At 35.5% G+C, this 17,572-nt stretch overlaps 1 protein-coding gene and 1 long non-coding RNA gene across 3 annotated transcripts; one reads left to right on the top strand and one right to left on the bottom strand.

Moving 5' to 3' along the window:
• Nucleotides 1-1,670: 1,670 nt before the first annotated feature.
• LOC133317674 (uncharacterized) lies at nt 1,671-3,121 on the bottom strand. Its single transcript, XR_009752352.1, has 4 exons — nt 2,851-3,121; nt 2,477-2,553; nt 2,313-2,377; nt 1,671-1,881 (listed from the first exon to the last, which is right to left on the bottom strand). It is a non-coding gene; the product is annotated as an uncharacterized LOC133317674 (long non-coding RNA).
• A 5,900-nt stretch (nt 3,122-9,021) lies between these two features.
• On the top strand, nt 9,022-12,181 carry LOC133317678 (uncharacterized). Of its 2 annotated transcripts, none has more exons than XR_009752353.1 (4): nt 9,022-9,135; nt 9,253-9,435; nt 11,396-11,559; nt 11,744-12,181. XR_009752353.1 is itself a non-coding variant. In XM_061519545.1 (4 exons), exons 1-4 carry the CDS (start codon nt 9,133-9,135, stop codon nt 12,007-12,009), a joined length of 624 nt encoding a protein of 207 aa, XP_061375529.1. In that variant the 5' UTR covers nt 9,022-9,132; the 3' UTR covers nt 12,010-12,181. The 2 variants fall into 2 exon arrangements, 1 of the variants encoding a protein (XP_061375529.1); XM_061519545.1 differs by having other exon boundaries at nt 11,388-11,559.
• Nucleotides 12,182-17,572: the final 5,391 nt, after the last annotated feature.

Raw genomic sequence — 17,572 nt, 5'->3', positions numbered from 1 at the left:
ACCCTCTTCCTGTGACGGAGGCGGAGAAGGCGTAGCAGTGTGAGGAGGAGGAGCGGGTTGCCGGTTCACGGGCCTAGGACCCCTCAACGTCCTCAGCTCGGTCATCATCGCGGCCATAGCAGTCCGCGAGTCTTCATTTGTCTTTAACAAATTTTCATTGGCTTGCCTGCTAGCAGCCAACTCTCTCTGAACGGCTGCAAGAGCTTCAGCCACGGGATCAGGCGGTACGCCCGTTGCCCCACGGCCACTTCTAGGCCTCACAAGAGCAGCCAAAACAGGTTCTGGCTGAGCATTGGTGTTTGATGGTCCGGGGTTGTTTCGGTTCCTCGTCATGTCACTACACATGTTACACAAAGAAGTGAGTTGATCAGGCCCACACTTAGTGATCACAAATGCAATAATCATCAAGAGTACTAAAACAACTATAAAGCATCAAACACTAAGCATACTTAACAATTTCCGACGAAACTGCTCTGATACCATAAAATGTAACACCCCGTTCTAGAACCGGTTTGTTAACATCGCATTATGATATTAAGCGCAGTTACAATCACATGGGTTCAATTAAAATCCGGATAAATTTTTCATTTTAAAACGTACCGAACTTATAATACCCAATTTCGTGATCATAACCATATTACCTTGCGGAAACAGATAAATTAAGCTTAACATCATGTTCATTTCCCATTTTTAAACCATTAATTTACTTCTTGTTTAGTTCAATACTTCTACTATATTGTAGGTTTCTTCATTAGCTACCCGTGGCTTCAAACCGTGCTCAAATCGGAGCACTGTAGTCCAAGTTAGGACAATTTGAAGCAACACAAGAGAGTGTTGGTCACAGGCCCCGCGCGCTTCAGCGCGCTACCGGGCGCTCAAGCGCGCGCTATCGGGCGCTAAAGCCTCCATCTGGGCGCTTAAGCGCACGGAGGCAGTAAGCATCAGGCATTCCAGTGTGGATGGGCGCTTAAGCGCGCAACAGGGCGCTCAAGCGCGCTATCCTGGGCGCTCAAGCTCCCACGGGGACGTTTTAGCACGCAGAGACAGAAGCATCTCCTCCTTCAGTGGCGAAGGGCGCTTAAGCGCGGACCAGGGCGCTCAAGCGCGCAACCCTGGGCGCTTAAGCCCCACCCTGGGCGCTAAAACACGAGGGGGCAGTAAGCCACCCAACTTTCTGCAGCAAAGGGCGCTTAAGCGCACGCCAGGGCGCTCCAGCGCGCAATCCTGGGCGCTTAAGCCCCCACTTGGGCGCTCCAGCGCAAGGAGGCAGAATGCATTGGCACTCGCAGGGGCAGCAGGGCGCTTGGGCGCGCTCCTGGGCGCTTAAGCGCGCTGCCAGGGAATTCCAATTCCCACATTTCTCAAGTCCAAGCCTAGGGGAAAATGCATCCCCATTACAAACCCCAAATGTCCATGCCCCAAGACTAAATCCTAGCACTCATCCAACCTCTCCTCATGAGATTTAGCTAGAATTTGGGCAGCATGACCTTTGTTTTCTCATCGTTTACCAGTTTAAACGAAGAGGGTACCTAATTGATTTTCAGCCCAACCAATTCAACAACTCAATACATAACAAGCATGCATATATTGAATTCCAAGTAGGCATCATTTACATTACATATCCTTTACAAATCCTAGAACTTAGCTTACAAAACACTATGATCATTCCCTTGGCTCCCATCAACAAAAGGTGTAACCAAAGGCATGAGCATAGGCTAAGTTCATCCAATGAATCAAGATATACAAATGATCATGGGCTTTCAAAATAAAATCCTATACATGTCAACTACAAAAGGCATGCATAAACTCAAAGAAGTGCCATATTTCATGCATAATCTAGGTATGGCCACTTGCCACCAGAGGCTCCTGCAGCATCCTTACCTGAAAGGGGGTCCCCACAACACGGGGTGAGATATACGAATATATCCAGTAAACCAGGGGTCCTTGGAGCATCTCTCCACCCCACAGTTCCATATCAGTGTAATAGCAATAACAATAATAATGCAGTAAATACATATCTATGCAAAGTGCAATACATCTCCAGGAGAAATCCCTCGAGCTCTCAAGCTGTCCTAAGGAAACCCAGATGCAAATAGTCCTACTGGCCAGCTAACTACCAAGTATGATTTACGCATCGTCATGCCACATACCCACATAGGGAAACACCATCCTATGCCACACCAAATGCATACACATACGTATAACAAAGCATTACACTATTTTATTGCATTTATATACACTATAATCACCACTACCCTTTCAGGGCTTGGTGGAACAATCAAGGGAATTACACCCAAGGTCCGAAGGCTTACCTCAATGCTTCAGTCGACCTTTGTTCTTCACCAATGTCAACAATACTCTACTCCAAAACCAACACCTACACATGGTGTAATGCAATCAACACATTGCATCCAAGAGTATTTCACAATCAACCATCAAATGTTCAATTCAAAACACCACACAAGTGTGAGCTTACCAATTCCAATGAGCTATTCAAGCTCCATAGCTTGCTCCAATGGTTGATCACTCACGGTTGGTCCAAATGTCTCAATCCTAGACATCACAAGGATCCAATCAATCATTCAACTCACTAATTGTTCAACATGCTAGAATACTAACCAATCCAAGCATGAATTTTCCAATATTATGAACAATTATCAAATGACTATCTAGGCTCATTTCCACCGATTAAATGACATTCCTAGCATTTTCCATAACATGCTCTAAGCTCCATTCTTCCTAGAACATAGCTAATTCAACTACATTTCATAAAAATCCCAATTTACTATTCACAAACCCTAACTCATGCAAATTTCAAGGGATCATGAGGTTCAAGGGTTAGAATTTTACCACCAATGGTCACATAACCAAGGATTGATGGCTCCTCAAGCTTCAATGGAGGTAGAAACTCTCAAAACCCCAAATTTCTCCAAAGGGCCGAATTTTTGAGAGCCAATATCCCACCACACAAAGCTCCCCACTTAAAACTAAGCTTGGATTATGAAAGAGGGCGAGATTCTAAGCGATTTAGGCTTTTGAATCATCCAAAACCATCAAGGTTTGATCTCTCTCTCTCTTCCTCCCTTCCTTCCTCCTCTTTTCTCCTTCTTCTTCTTCTTCTCTCTGTTTCTTTCTCGACGGGTTGCAGGGGGAAATGGGTTCACTTTTGGCTTTTGGTCACTTAACATTGGTTAAGTGGCTTTAAGCGGGTATTGGTTCGTCTATCTATTCAACTCCAATAATTACCAAACTTTACCCAAAAGTCTGGAATATTATTCTAGGAATATTACTATTTTTATTTTTATATTTTGGGTACTTTTGCCAGTACCCATTTATACCCCTTAATTTTCTCTGAGTACACTTTTAACTCCAAAGTGACTCAGATTCATTTAATTAAGCCTTATACTTAATTTCACTCACTAAAACATATTTAATTAATTAATTATACTTGATTTACTAATTAATTAAGATGGGCTATTATAATGTCCTTATCTTGAGGCAATCAAGCACTTGATACAATAGATTCATCAGTTTTAAGTAGCATTAGAAAAACCATTCTCTGCCCCTTGTTCAAAAGTTTAAATTTCTTAAGTGGATCTTTGACACGGTGTTAGTATATTGCTGACTAAGGGGTCTAAAGTTTTATCCTTATATCCCCAAATATAAAGTAAAATAGCGAGACTTACTTGGTCTATGTTTCAAGGCATGTTTAAGTTATAAAAACCATTATTGGATTTGGACCATTACCTAAAAGCTTAAGTCACAAAGCTTATACCAAAGAAAACACAACAGAAAAATCATGGAATGGTTAGCCGCAAACACTGTAAGCAGATATGGGACAATATTATGTTCATATAATAGGAATATATCCTTCCAAAAGTAACCAGAAGAATGAAAGCCAAGTTACTTATTCATAATTTTGTTCAATGCCTTCACTGTATCCTTTCTTACACTTTTATATTCAACCAATTTAACTGAATCTGTTTTCCTTTTCCCCATTTTCCCCAGTTAATTTTCACAGCTAATTTTCTATTTACAGAATATAAAAGCTTGAATAACAAAATTCAAAGTCAGCTCAGCTTCTTACTCCTCTCTTCTGCAACTGTGTCAGAGAATCAATGACAATTTTTTTCAGAATGTGTCCCTCATTAAACAAGCCTGAAAATTGCTAGGAGCTTAATAATGCTAGCTGCCAGCTTCAGACATTGTTTTTTCATGAACCACACCAGGGGAAAGAAGTTAAGAGCACCTAAGAGATCCCTATACCAAAAGTTAAACGGGGGCTGTGTTGATATTCCCATTAAGTCCTCATGAAGAAAAATTCACAAAACAGTAATGCTTAAATCCTTTCAGATATGATGCATAAGAATTTGAAAACGTAGCAGCAAAGATTCCTCAGCTAAGATATATAATTAGCACTTGCAAACTCCCTAAATATCATTTTGGTTTTTGCACTCACCGTATGAAGGCTGAATAATTAGCAAGAACACTTTTGCGCATTTCTTCTGCAGAAGCCTTCTTCAGGTCAACAAGATAAGCGCACAAGTGCCTTATCTCCTGTAAACAGTGCAAACATTGATTGAATAAGAAGGCAGCAAAATTTCTTCAATGAAAAAATGGACAAAAACGGTAGCATTTTTTCCATAACCACTTGACTTCATTTACCAAGAATATTTGGCACTGAGCACACTGCCTAATTAACACATTGCATACGAACGACATGGGTATTGAAATTATAATTATAATTATAGTTTTAAAGCATGGAAAATTAGTTTAATTCTTATGACTTAGGATTACTCAACCACTCTGTATTGGAACCTTTTACTAGGATGAATATCTAGGACCTTTACATCACAAATTTGTAAATTGCACGAATCTAAACTAGAATTTTTTTATTTAATAAAAAATCTATCATCTAACAGTAGACATATGAAACCTTCAACATAGCAGGCATGAATACAGTGTTATAAGCACAACACTTTTATTTTAATTTTTTTGGAGATATTCCAATGGATTCATCGTTTCGCGACTAGTCCGATTCAGGGCGGGTTTCAAGGCTTTAAACTCTTCCCAAAGACAGTACTGGGATCGAATAGATGCTCTCACCCCCACCTGTTCTTTTCTGACTCCAATTGAACTACCATCATTTGGTATCACAACACTTTTATAACAACTAAAAACTCAGCAATTTTTTCCCTATATGTTTTTTTTTTTTAGTTTTGACGAAGCTCCCATGGCGAAACCCAATTTCGAGCAGTCAACCTGCCAATGGAAGAAGAAAACACTACAATAGAAGAATCTCAAGAAATCCTAGGAGTTAGGGTGAGATTGTGAGAGAGACATCCTATTTATATTTTTCACTAAAGAGTCTCACGAAATTCACACCAATAAAAAATTCATTAAAATCGTCAGATTTTTGAATACCACGAGATTGTGATTCCATTGTTTAAAATCATGATTGAATACCAACGTATTTGGACGGATTCTAAAATAATCCTTTAAAATCCTAATCGAATACCACGTGATTTTTTTTCAATACATTAAAATCCTAATCGAATATCAACGGATTTTTTTGTCCAAAAGCAATTCATTAAAATCTTTTGAAATTTCAATCTAATACACTCCCTACGGTATATTACTCACTTTTCTTCCCGAGCCAAAAGGCCATATTCCACTAGCTACTCCAACTCCCTTAACAATCACACCACAATTCCTAGGCCCATAACCTAGATCTCGAATCAGTAATAAATCTAAATTATCTAATCCACACAATAATTAAACAAGTTTATTAACCCCATAAAGATGATGCAAGGTCTCACTTAAGAAAAAGAGGATAGACACTTCATTAGAAGGTTTACTCATTATCTCACTGTTAGACCTAATTTCATCATCATCCATAACCTTAGAACGAGTCTTGCATTCTATTCACCAACAACAACTAATCACGAACTCGTACCAAACAAAAGAAAGATCAAAAGCCAAACCATAATCGCCTTAAAAAGTCTAATCTATCACGCAATTCCCAAACAAAAGCATCTTCCCCAAAACGCCACTGCATAATTTTCAAATTAGCCTTGCTAAATAGCAATTATACCCTCACGATGTAATCTCGATTTTACTACCGCCACACCACCCTTATAAGCGGTAAATACTGTGACGGTGACCGGGAAAAGAAGGTCAAATTTTACTACCGCCACACCACCCTTATTTTTCTCGTTCTCTATATAACATTGTGAAGTGTGTCTTTTATTGGCTCTTCTTTCTCTCTGTTCTGTTTGTTTGCCCAGGAAATCAAAAGAGAAAATAATTCTCTTTCGAAATTCAAACTTAGAAGATAAAAAAAATTCTCGAAAAAAACCTTTGTGTTCTTTCAGCACTACCACGTTGATGCTTTCAGAAGAATCACAAAGGCTTGAGAAAAACTGTTAAACAAGGCATTTTCTCTATCTACACTGACAAAGATATCATTTTCGATTCATTGCAGGCATGATCAATCATATCAAAGAATGTTCATTTAGTAATTAACATAAACAAATATAGACCCATTTATCCAATTTCTACAATGGAAGATAAGGAAGAGACATATATATATATATATATATATATATATATAGAGAGAGAGAGAGAGAGAGAAAGACCTTCTCGTTCATGCTGCGGGATTTGGAGGCGACATAGGCATTGGGATCAAAAGTGGAGCTTTTGAAAACCTTGAGCTTATCGCTGAGTGTGAGATTGGCCTCAAGTTCTGCAGAGTCTCCAATGCTTGATGACAAAGATCCTCTCGGAGTCGTGAACGGTGATGGATCCATTATTGTCTTTGTTTAAAACATGCATGCAAAAACACAACACAACACAACACAACTGATGTTTGTTTCAATTCAATTGCCTCTATAGAAGAATGATGAAACGAAAGTACAGAATGTAATCAAAGTCATAGAGAGAGAGAGAGAGAGAGAGTTGGATTTATATGATGTGATGATGAGAGAGAAGTGCAGCCATTCCAAACACGTAGGAATCGTTAATGGTTGTTTTTCTAAGTAGTTTTTATCATTTAGGGTTGTTGGCTTTATTTCATTTTGAATGTATGACAATTCAATGATAAAAATCATTTGATTACAGTTCCAAAAAAAAAATATGTTAAGGGTACAAGATAATTTAAAAATAAAAAATAAAAAAATCAGTGTTCATAAAGATATAAAGTCCATACTGTGACACCTCTCTAACTTTTTATAATTTAATACCTCATGGCCTCAATTTAGTTTCGATTAGAATTAACTTCAATCGATCTAATAAAAACACTAATTGAGTAATTTATGGGAATTTTTAATCAATTATAAAGGTGTAAAAAGTAAGAAATATCAAAATTGACAAAGAAAAATTAATAAAAAAAAAGTTTATAAATAAACGGACAAAAGTTATAAAAAAAAAAGTAATCATTTCGTAGCTCTTTATAAATGATTCGTATTGAAATATCAAGGATGTGGACTCTCATGTTGATTGGTAACGAATTTAGTGATATTCATATTAATATTAGTAAGAGAATTCATAGACTGCATGTCTTAAGATTTTGATTCTAAAATATAATGATGACCCCATTCATTATAAGGGGAATGATCCGTTTATAATTTTTTTTTACAAATTACATTAAATATGACCGGTCATACATTCTTGATTGAAGTATGATCGGTCATACTTACTGTAGTTTGTAAACAAAATGTTTATAAATATAATTTTCCTCTTATTATAATTGGTGTAACTTAATGTACTTGTGGTAAATTTTCCCATGAGCTCTTTCTAAACCATCTAACGATCCACTAATCAAGGATTACTAGCAATAATTACTCATAAAAAGCCATTGCAGTTTGATTTTAGGATGTATGGATAACAAAAAAGGAAAGTTAGGATTTGAAGAAGTTTTACATATTTACGTCACTTTACATATAAAACTCGAGCTTATTAACTTTGGCAATTTCGATTGATGTATACCTTAATTAACTTAAAACTATGGCTAATATCTGTGATTCCGACTTCCGATTTTCACTTTTTTTTTTTATCTTTTAAGATTAATTATGAGAAATGTCATCTTAATCTTTGTCATATTTCCACCATAAGTATAGATGTTTCCTTGTTTTTACTATTGATTATAAGATGTTGGTGGGTAGCACATGGAATGCAAGCTTTGCCAAATTTAGACCTTAAATTGGTGATGGAGAATCATTTTATTAGCAAGGTTTATGATGGCCACGTACAACTGTCCCAGATCCATAAATGTGATTTATACAATATATAGTTTAAACCCAAACATGCTAGCAATAATGAATGAAATAGATACACAACAAACTAAAAATGTAAGCTTAATTATATTGGAAAGTATATTATAGTAGTGTTGGGAAAACAAATACCTTTATCCATAGTAATTTTGGGTGCGAAATGTTTAAAAACCAAATACTTTTCTTTTCTTTTTTGGTAAAAAAAAAAAAAAAAACATACATGTACTAATCTAGTAACTAACACACATGTACTAATCTATTAAATCATTTCTGCTAATAATTTATTAAATCATTACTGTTGTAGAGGGATTTTTCCACTTTCGTATAATTTTTGTTTTTAAAATTTATTGTTATTTATTATTCGTTTAATGATCAGAATTTGGGGTGCTGAATCATTGATATGATAGCTTCAACCTTATACAAATCTTCAGTTCTGAATATTAATTTTATTTTTTATCAATAATATATAAAAAAATTATGCATCTCGTCCTTCTTATAAAATCTTCTTACTCTGCCTTTGAGTTTGAATTAAGTTTAACGGGAGGATGAAAAAAAAGATACTACAAAAAATTATGTGATTTGTGGAAGTTATTTAGTGGAGGTTAATATACCCTCCAGAAAATATAAAAATTTTGGCGTTTTTTTAGAACGCCACCATCCAATTTTGTTTTTTTGTTAATTTAATAGTTAGCGGAGGGGTTTGACCCCAAAATTTATATAATTATTTTATCATTATTATTGATGACCGCTACAACTTTATATCTATCGTTAAAAAAATATTTATTTTTCATCAAACTCAGCGACACCTCCCCAACTTCTTCCTTCTCATGCTATCTCCTAAGCGTATTTCCACGTTAGAATCATGGTGAGATCTACAGTAGGGTAATTTCTTCATCCTTTTTATAGAGGATGATGACATTTTCATCTATACACTTTCATTTTTATCTTTTGCTACTTGAGATTTTTATCTTTTGCGGTTCAGATTTTGGATGAGGTTGAAGTTGCGAAGAAACGTTTTGGGAAGCCGAACACGATAGTGATGAATGCGGTCATGGAGGCTTGTGTTCATTGCGATGTCATCGATTCAGCTCTGACGATGTTCCATGAGATGAAAAACCCCAAGGGTTGTGGTGTGGATACTGTCACACATGCTATGCTCTTGAAGGTATTTGGATGTACGTGATTTTCGCAATTCCTTTTTTCTTTCCAAATATTCGTTGATTTTTTTGTTATAAGTGTTCTGGTTTTAGAAATGATGAAGTAACCGAATGATACTCTGTAACTAAGGTATCTTTGGATGGTGGAGTAGAGTACATTTTTTATTTTAAGAAAATATTCTATTAAGAAAATACTCTTAAAATGAGGGGAATAAAAGGAGATATTAGCGTATAACCTCTAATTATCTTTATTTTATTTTGTTGTTTATAATCATTATATGACTTCCATTCCAAAAATGAAAAAGTAACCCTTTATATCCTTTTTTTCTGAACCTTTGTATCCAAACGTACCCCTATAGTCTTACAAATAGTCTCGTTCTCTATCTAACAATTCTGTTATGTGGAATTGTTATCATTTAAAAATTCCACATTGGTGTTTGGAGTTGTTTAATAATTCTATGTTGTTGTTTGAGTTTTTCATCCTTTGCTGTTTGGAGTTAGTGTACACTGTAGACCCCATTACATGTCTGGCTTAATAGTTCTGTACTGTGATGTTGTCTGTGAATTGGTGTGTTGTTTTTATTGGCTGCTAATGCTAAATCTTTATTACAGGCTTGTGGATTTTTGTAATGTATCAATTTGGTTGTATGTTTGCTTGCTAGAATTGGGAATTTCGAATGGGTAGTTTAGTAAAGGTGATGAAAGGAATAGAGAAAATTTTCTTCATTATTTATATGTAATTTATACTTTTAGAGGAAATTGCACGGGAACTTGATATTTTTGGTATTTCGATAGAGTTAATTTTTATAAATTGATTTGCTGAACTGATATTAGGAGGGGTTTCATGAATCCTTAATCAAACTAATTGGAAGTCTAAAAAAATCTTGCTTTTTAAAAACTGTTTGAAACTAATCTGTTTTAGTCTACTTAAATGGAATATTTTGATCAGTTTTTCCCCTTGGGACTGTGATTGAAAAAAATTTGTTTCATGTCTCATTTTTTTTCCTTCAGAAAGCTGCATATTGGTTCCCAATCATATGGATTATTCTGGAAACAAAAAAAAAAGTTGTTTGCTGAGGTTGAAGTTTCCCCATTCATACGTGTGCTTCCCACTTGGGTTTGACAAGTAATAAGATTCACTTGTGCTCGGTTACTCATTTTCTGCCTACATCTAGAAAATTGTTTTCACATGCATTCTTGATTTATTATCATGGTACCTAGTACTTAAGTTTATCTTCTTCCTGGCATTCCTAACTATTGCAATAACTATGTGTGGATCTTTGCTATCATGTATAACTGCATTTTTTTTGAAATTTTTGGATTGTTGATTCGTTGCAATTGACATTTTCTAGATAAACAACATAGAATTTTCTATGTTGCAATTATGAAATGTATAATGGATACCTTTTCTGGATGGCTTTTTGATACTTTTTGACCCTAGTAAAAAGCTGGCAAGGGTGTGGCTTTGAAATTATGTTTTAGCTTTTCCTCCTGTTTAAGGAAACAAATGTTAAGATATGCCATTTGTGCATATTATATATTTGATTTGTTTTATTTATTTGATATAATTTGAGTTATATCAAATGTGAACAGTTTCCCTTGTTCACACTTCTTGTTTTTGATTCAAGACAACATGCACTTCCTGTGGCATGGGTCATTACACGTAGCTTTGCCAAGCCTGATATGTCTAAGTGGCTGAAAGCTTTAATTCATCGAGCTCGTAGTGTCGAGCCTAGATGGAAAGTCAGTGGATTTTTAATTGATGATGTTGCAGCTGATATTGATCTATTGAGGCAAGAGCGCAAGATTTGTTGTTTTCGATATGAATTTGGTTTAAAACTCTATAGTTGTGTTTAATTTTCTTTCTTCTATTGATTGCTTTTACATAGATATATTTTGTTGGCCTGTCCTGTTTTCACTATAACGTGTTCGTAGATCATGGCTAAGGAATATTGTTAAGAAATGCAGTAATATTGAGGTTCAGCGGGAGATTTTTAAATGTCTTGGAACAGTGGTGTACAACATTTGGGGAGGAATTAATACATCACTTGGCTTGGAACAATTTATGCTGGATTTTGTTGACCAAACTGATTTCATGGAATATTTTAGAGCGTCCTGGTTGCCAAAGATTGGTTAGTTCTTTCTCCTCTGCTCTCTTGCATGCACATAAAAAAACTTGTTTGGATAAGGCATATTTGCATACAATACAAATGAAATATTTTTAACATTTTGCTTCAGAAATTATGGCTTAGTCAGTTAGTTATTGATATATTAACTTGCTTTTTCTCCTTGCCCTTCCTTTGCCCTGTTGTGCAGAAATGTGGCTTTCAACAATGAGAAATTTTCCACTAGCAAGCCAGGAAGCTTCTGGAGCATTAGAAGCCTATCATATCAAACTGAAAGCCAAACTTTTTGATGATTCACATCTTGGAGCACTGCAAAGAGTAGATTGGTTAGTTCACAAGCTAACAACTGAGTTGCATTCAAGCTATTGGCTTGACTGCAATGCTGATGAGAGTGATTCTTTCCAGAATGTGAAGGAGGAATATATTGCTTCTACATCATGGCATCGAGCACTTTAAATTCCTAACTCTGCTATTCCCAACTCTGCTTCATTAATCCTATGCCATAAATAGAAGATGTTGTTATATCGACAGAATAAGTAAGATTCTTTGTTTCAACCATTTATGTTACAATTGTCACATTTATTAGGCCAACTTTGCTTATCTTGCAGATAAGGAGCTAGCAAAGAACCCAGTTAAAATGAAGCAATTTCTTTTGAGCAAGCTTGAGAAAATGCCAAATGATATTAAATCCTTAATTGAAATCACTGAACTTGATGATATTTTATCATCTCCGTTGAGATATAGTCATCACTGGGAGCTCATGTTGGGAAATATTAGTAAAGGCAACGTTTGTGTAGCTGGAGATGCCTTTCACCCCATGGCCCCTGACCTTGGCCAAGGTGGGTGTTGTGCCTTAGAGGATGGGGTTGTCTTAGCCAGGTGTCTAGCTTGCATGACTTGTGTACACACAATTTTGCACTAGTAAGTAGTAGAAATCCTCAAGATGTGGGTGGCCTAAACAATTTTGATTTAGTTAAACACAAATAAAGTCACGTGGTTTGTTATGTACAATTGTAAATGTAATTGTGTAAGAAGTGTTATTTTTAAAAGAAGAAAAATGCATAAAATTACAGTTCTTAATCCTTACTTGGCCTTGCAACATATGGTTTATTTCTTCCTATCAAATAGTTGATTAGAAATACATACATTTCATTAATGCATTCTGATCCTTATAAAAATGTGAAAAAAGATGAAGAGAAATAATAGTTGGATGCCCCAAAAGTAAATTGGCTAACAAAAATAAAGTGATGGTGCTCAATTCCCAAATCATAATATATAAACCTTTCAACTTGTGAGATATTGGCAGATTAAAGCTATTACAAAATTTGACAAATAGTGGAGGTTTAAATTTGTCAAAATAATAAACAAATTGTGGAGGTCTATGTTCTCCAGAAAATGATAAATGTTGTGGGGGTCCGTGAATGATAAAAAATCAAATATATTGTGGAGGTTAGCAAACTTCCAGAAATACAACATCTGTGGAGGTCTTAAACCTCTAGAAAGTGCAATATTTGTGGGGGTCTGGAACCTCCAGAAAATATTCCAACAAATTGTGGCATTACACACAAAGACGCCATAAAATATGTTGTGGCGCAGGCAAAATTGGGGGTTGCTGTGAATACCACAAATGTCTTTTGTGGAGGTCAAAGACCTCCACAATATGAAAATACGACCCCCACAAAATGCTTGAATTTTTGTAGTGAGAGGATTATATTATAATCACCAACAATGCCGTACCAAGAGAAATGCAACAATTATAGAAAGAAATTTTTTGAAGAAAATAAATGGTGATTGTCATAATGAATGAGAGCACGACTACAAAAACTTGAAAAAGAGAAGGTCCATTTATTTGTTTAATTGAATGGTTAAGGAATAAGTGAATGTAATATAAACAATCAAATAACATAGATAAAACTCTTTATTTTTATTTTTTTCTATTTAACTAAAATAAAAATGACGTAAGACATGACCTTTGTAAAGCCACTTTTGTGGCTGAAATTTGAGAGACATTATTCACAAAAGAAAAGTAGCACATCTAAGCCACTCAGAGTGGTCTAATAGTGAGAGGTTTGTGTAGATTATATTAGGTTATGTGTTCAATTTTTACTTGTATATAAAATAAAGCACAACTCATTGTGCCAATTTTGAAAAGTTGAAGAACGCGAAGTAACGTGTAACACGAAGATATCAAACAATGTGGAAATTTTTTATATAGATAGGTAACATTGCTCATTGTTCTGGGCATCCAAAAATTCCCACATTCTAGGGAGAAAACTCAAGTGTTTCTTAAGTTGTATTTTGAGCGAGGTGTATTCTTCTAATATAAGAGAGAGTGATATTATTATCTTCTTATATTCTAGAGAGGTGTTGTAATTTCTTTTACTTAGTAAAAATCTTTTTTGATCTTGCTTATGGTTTTTTTCTCCAATTGGGTTTTTCTTATAAATCTTGTGTGTCACTTCAAGTGGCATATTTGTCAATCTCTTGACGTGTGGAATTAAGATAAAGTTTAGGGAAATGAGTGGTTTTTTAATTAGTCACTGTTGTGCAACACAAAGAAACTCCCACTGGTTTACACTTACCTGGTCAATTGTTGTGGTTAATAGTATCTTGAAAATTTGGTTTCTATAAACTCTATTTTAGCGGCATGATACTTTATTACCTAACACTGGTATCAGAGCTGATTGGTTACTAGTTACTATTCAAGTTGCGGTACTATTCACAGTTACTTTTCACATATGTGGTTATATACTTTTACAGTATTGTTAACGTATACTGGATTTGTTCGAGTATATGGTACTATTTGTATATACGATATTGTTCATATATATGGTACTATTCACGGTGAAATAGTGCAACCCAATACAATTAATAATTAGAGTATTGTCAATATCATGCAGGCAACATTTGAGATTGAGAAATTCAATGAGAGTAATTTTTCCTTCTGGAAGCTGAAGATGAAGGAAATAATGAGGAAGGGCAATTGCTTAGCTGCAATTGAAGGTAGACCTATAGAAGTAACAGAAGAAAAATGGTTAAAGAAAATTTGGGATTCGGTCTAGTCAAGTGTTGCTAAGAAGAAGACGACAAAGGAAATTTGGGATGTGCTCACCAAATTGTACGAGGTCAAATTTGTTCACTATAAGATATTGTTAAAGATGAGACAATATACTCTTTGAATGAATGAGTCCACAACGATAACGAATCACATTAATAATCTAAATAAGTTATTTTCTCAATTTATAGCATTGGATTACAACGTAGCAAAAAGTGAACATGTCAAGCTTCTACTCCAAATTCTACTTGATTCATATGATCAACTCATCATCAACATAACAAATAAAAGGTTATTAAACAACTTGTCTTTCAATGATACTGCTGCTGTAATTCTTGAAGAAGAATCTCAATGGAAGAATAAGGAGGATATATTGGAAAACTCAAAGCAAGCAGAGGCTTTGACGATGATGAGACGAAGGTCAATGGAACGTAGCTCGAATGGGAGTCAAAATCAGAGTAGATCAAAGTCAACAAAAAGGAAGAATGTAAAATGCTACCAAAGTGAAAAAAAAGACATTTCAAGAAACATTTCAAGTCTCATGAAGTAAATACCTATCAAGGATATGTTGCTAGTACCTCTAGTGAAAGAGAAATCTTATACAGCGAAACAACAATTAGTTCTAATGGTGAAAAATAACTCACTGATATTTTGATAGTGGATTCGGGAGCAACATGGCACATGACTTTACGATGAGACTAGTTTTGTTCTTATGAACCTGTCTATGAAGGATACGTGTTTATGGAAAATGAGCATGCCTTAGAGATTGTCATAATTGGTACTGTCAAGATAAAAATGTATGATGTACAATTTGCACAATTCAAGGGGTATGACATGTGAAGGGCTTAAAGAAGAATATAATGTCTATTGGACAATTAAATAACCTCGAATGCAAGACGTATATTGAAGGAGGGATCTTGAGGTTATGAAGGACAAATACGTTGCAAGAATTAGACGTGTTAGTAGCTTCAGCCAGTTAAGAAGAATTAAAAATAATGTGGCATCTCAAACTAGGCCACATTTTAAAATGAGGCTTGGATATTCTTGCATAACTTTATCTTCTTCATGGACTCAAGTCGGTAAACTTTTCTGTGAGCATTGTGTTTCAAGTAAGCATAATAGATTTAAATTTGCTACGTGAACTACTAGAAGCAAACACATATTAGACTTGATTCATTTTGATGTGTAGGAGTCACTAGAAATGTCCCTAGAAGGAGCAAAATATTTTGTATCATTCATTGATAACTACTTTATGAGATTATGGGTGTACCTAATCAAGAAGAAGTTAAATGGTTCCAAACCTTCAAAGACTTCAAAGCAGAAGTAGAACTTGAATCTGGGAAAAAGATCAAGTTCTTAAAAACAGACAACAAAGAATGATATACAGATGATAAATTTCTTTCATTTTACAAGCAAGAGGGTATTATGAGGCAATTCAAAACTGCACATACCCCTTAGCAAAATGATGTAGTGGAGCAGATGAACATAATTCTTCTTAAAAGAACAATAGTTATGTTTAGAATTGCAGGTTTAGCCAAGTCTTTTTGAGAGAAGCAGTCACGATCGCTTGTTACGTGATAAACCAGCATCAACAACATATGGGTTAAAAATGCCAATGGAGATATGGTATGGTAAGCCACCAAATTATTCTTCTCTACATGTGTTTGGATGTCCAACATATGTTATGTACAGTGATGTGCCTCTAACAGATGTAATTTTCTAAGTTGAAATTGATAAGAATTGAGTCATAAAAGAGCAATTTAAATACATATTTGCTTATTATATTGATTCTTTCTATGTCAATGATATTTCTCACCTATTGGTTGTGTTTATACAGGTAAAAGAAGTAAAAATTACAAAATTGTAAAAGGCTACTCGATGCAACTCCACACGGGTGATCCTCAATACAGATTCCAGCAACATGGCGCGGAATGACGCCACACCGGCGCAAACTGGCGCCAAATTTTGGAGAATTGCATTTTTCACAGAGAAGCGGCGCCCAGTGGCGCCGGTTTTCAGATTCACACCGGTACTTTTGGAGCGGCGCCCAGTGGCGCCACAACGGCGCACACTGGCGCCAATTTTTGGAGATGGATCAATTTTGACAGGCGCCACAATGGCGCCAACTGGCGCCGGTTTTCGGACTCAACACGTTGCTTTGGAGCGGCGCCGAGTGGTGCCACACCGGCGCCAACTGGCGCCTGTTTTCGAGGAAGCTGGTCCGTCTTTTCAATTTGGACAGAGGCATGGCGCCAACTGGCGCCGGTTTGTGGGAAAGATACATCGTGCTGTCCGAGGGTATTTTTGGAAGAAGGAAAAGAGGAGTATAAATATGATGCCTTTTACAGAAAAAAGGAGGGGAATTCTATTCTATTGAAGAGAACGACGGTGGTGCTCAAAGAGGGTTCTGGAGGTCTATTTCTTCTTCTTCTTCTTCTTGTAATTTACCAGGTTTATGAATATTGAATATTTAGCCATGATAATGGTTGGCTAGTTTTTTTTATTGTAGTTAGGGTCACAAACCCTATGTGAACCCTTGTTACGACGGATTGGTTTACTTTTACTCGTTTATATAAATTATCTTTATCTCTACCCTGTGCATATTTTATATTTTCTTTATTAGAATTGATCAATCTGATAGTTGAGGATAGTTTGAGGGTTAGAACCCTAGATAGGAATATTGAGATTTTGGTCTTGAAAGATGGTAAGATAACAATTTATATGCATGCTAGGAATATATGTATATTTACTTGCAGATGCTTAAATTATTGAGTTCATTGCTTAATGTCATGAGAAACATTGCAAGGAATTGGGGTTTCAATTGGGATTAAAGGGTTAACCTTGCAAGGAATTGAGGGTTAACTATTAATGTTTTTAGATAATAATTTATCTGAGTAATTATATAAATGAATATTGTAAATCAATCCAAAGTAAGAAGTGGGGATCATAAGGTGAGTGCACTCT

The sequence above is a fragment of the Gastrolobium bilobum genome, unplaced genomic scaffold, assembly GCF_033153095.1.
Source record: "Gastrolobium bilobum isolate Gb01-03AN ecotype WA unplaced genomic scaffold, APGP_CSIRO_Gbil_v1 utg6496, whole genome shotgun sequence".
NCBI classification, from domain to species: Eukaryota; Viridiplantae; Streptophyta; class Magnoliopsida; order Fabales; family Fabaceae; genus Gastrolobium; species Gastrolobium bilobum.
The sequence above is the reverse complement of the archived record's forward strand: the minus strand, read 5'-3'. Positions and strand labels throughout refer to the sequence as shown.